This window comes from Leuresthes tenuis, unplaced genomic scaffold (assembly GCF_036924035.1).
Source record: "Leuresthes tenuis unplaced genomic scaffold, fLeuTen1.0.hap1 SCAF_16, whole genome shotgun sequence".
Taxonomy (NCBI): Eukaryota; Metazoa; Chordata; class Actinopteri; order Atheriniformes; family Atherinopsidae; genus Leuresthes; species Leuresthes tenuis.
In genome coordinates, this window is record NW_027325370.1 from 11,717,200 (window position 1) to 11,719,017 (window position 1,818).

At 41.3% G+C, this 1,818-nt stretch overlaps 1 protein-coding gene across 1 annotated transcript; it reads left to right on the forward strand.

Annotated features, from left to right (window-relative positions):
• Positions 1-704: 704 nt before the first annotated feature.
• On the forward strand, positions 705-1,482 carry her12 (hairy-related 12). Its single transcript, XM_072367435.1, has one exon. The coding sequence runs from the start codon at positions 723-725 to the stop codon at positions 1,107-1,109; it is 387 nt and encodes a 128-aa protein (XP_072223536.1). The 5' UTR covers positions 705-722; the 3' UTR covers positions 1,110-1,482.
• Positions 1,483-1,818: the final 336 nt, after the last annotated feature.

The following is a 1,818-nucleotide window of genomic DNA, read 5'->3' on the forward strand; positions in this document are numbered from 1 at the left end:
AAGAGTAATGTATTCTTCTTGAATAAAACATTTTCACAGGTCCAAATTGTCATTGCTGGGTGTCAAAGTGGTTTTCTAGGAAGGGAGGTTTTATTTGAAGGGACAATAAGAGCTCATCTTATATTGTTTTATTGCAGTGAAGCAGTTGGCCCTTGACTGTGATTATCTCCTTAAGATGGTGCACATTTTTCTGTATCATTTCCCCACGTTATTCATCTAACTAATCAAATTCTGACTGTGACACCATGATAAATTCTCAGATGACCGCTTGATAAAGTGTTAATTACCTGTTGCTTATCTTGGGAAACATGCTAAGCACAGATAAATTCCCTCTGAGTTATTGACATGTCCTCCATTGTTGTGCTGGGAGTCCCACTGGTCAGAGTGTGGGAACCCCAGCCCTGCCTGAGCCACATGGCTTTGTTATGCTAATCACGTAGTATAAATTGAGGAGCAGCTCCTCCAGAGACCTCATTGCTCGTAGTGCTGTTCAGAGGAAGCATCTAAATTCACGTGCCCAGACATGGCCCCCTGTTCAAACAGCTACTCTTCCATGCACAATATAAGGATTTCTGAGAAAGATAACATCAAAGTGAGTACAAGGATATTTCTCTATTTCTTTCTTTTTTTAAATCACCTAGAACCCTACTATTTCAGTCTTGAAACATGAGCTTACATGTCTGTCTCCTCTTCCACAGTTGAGAAAACCTGTTGTGGAGAAAATGCGCAGGGATCGCATCAACAGCTGCATCGAGCAGCTCAAAATCATCCTGGAGAAGGAGTTTCACAAGCAGGAGCCCAACTCCAAGCTTGAGAAAGCCGACATCCTGGAGATGACAGTGAGCTTCCTGAGGCAGCAGCTGCAGTCAGGCCTCTGTCACAGCAGCTACAACCAGGGCTACTCTCCCTGCTGGAGGGACTCCCTGCATGTCCCCTCTGCAGGCTCCAACACAGAGGTCTCTGTCGCTCCTCTGCAGGGTCTCCAGCAGCAGAACCAGACACTCAATCAGTCCCAGAGAGCAAGCAGCTGCTCCTCAGTCTGCTCCACACTCAAGCCCACCACACAACTGGACAGCAGCAGCAGAAACACCGTGTGGAGGCCTTGGTAGAAACTCATAAACACTCTGAAACCTGAGGGAAACTGTTCTATCCCTCATTATGTAGGAAATATATTTCCAGCCTGCTCATTTAGTGTGGGTTTCCTTATTGTCTCATCACATTGGTGGACAAGTAAAAGTGATGGGCTCTGACTTGTTTAAGACTGTCCTACTTTGACTCTAATTCTTTCTTTCCTTTGTTTTTAAAGCTGGAGATGATTTTGAGGGATGATAGTTTTGTCAAATCATGTGATTGTTTACTCCAGTGGAGTTTATCTTTGGACTGCTTGATGTAACAGCATATGTATCTGTCATACTGCGTTTAACTGAAAGCTACTGTTGAGAATATTTCTCTTCTGTTTTGAATTATGTAAGCCAAAATTTATGACTGCTGATGATTTCTTTGTGTTTGTGTGCGCATAAGTGAATGTACATATTCACACTGTATGACTGGATGCTAATATTGGATGCTGTCACTTTTGGCCTTTGAAACTCATTTCTGATGTTTGTATGACAATTAATAAAAAGACACAATCATTGTATGTTTATGCTTATGTTTATGATTTATGAAGATTTAACAAGCTATATAAAGCTAACAATAAACTACATAGAAACATTGTAAAACACATTGTAAACACATTGTAAAACACAGAATCACATTTTCCTCTTAATTGTAGTTTAAATTCTGTCTTGAACGTGATTTTAGACCCAGATATCCAGT

Coding starts and splice junctions, on each gene's coding strand:
- her12 (XM_072367435.1), top strand. CDS start 723: ATGCGCAGGGATCGCATCAACAGCTGCATCGAGCAGCTCAAAATCATC.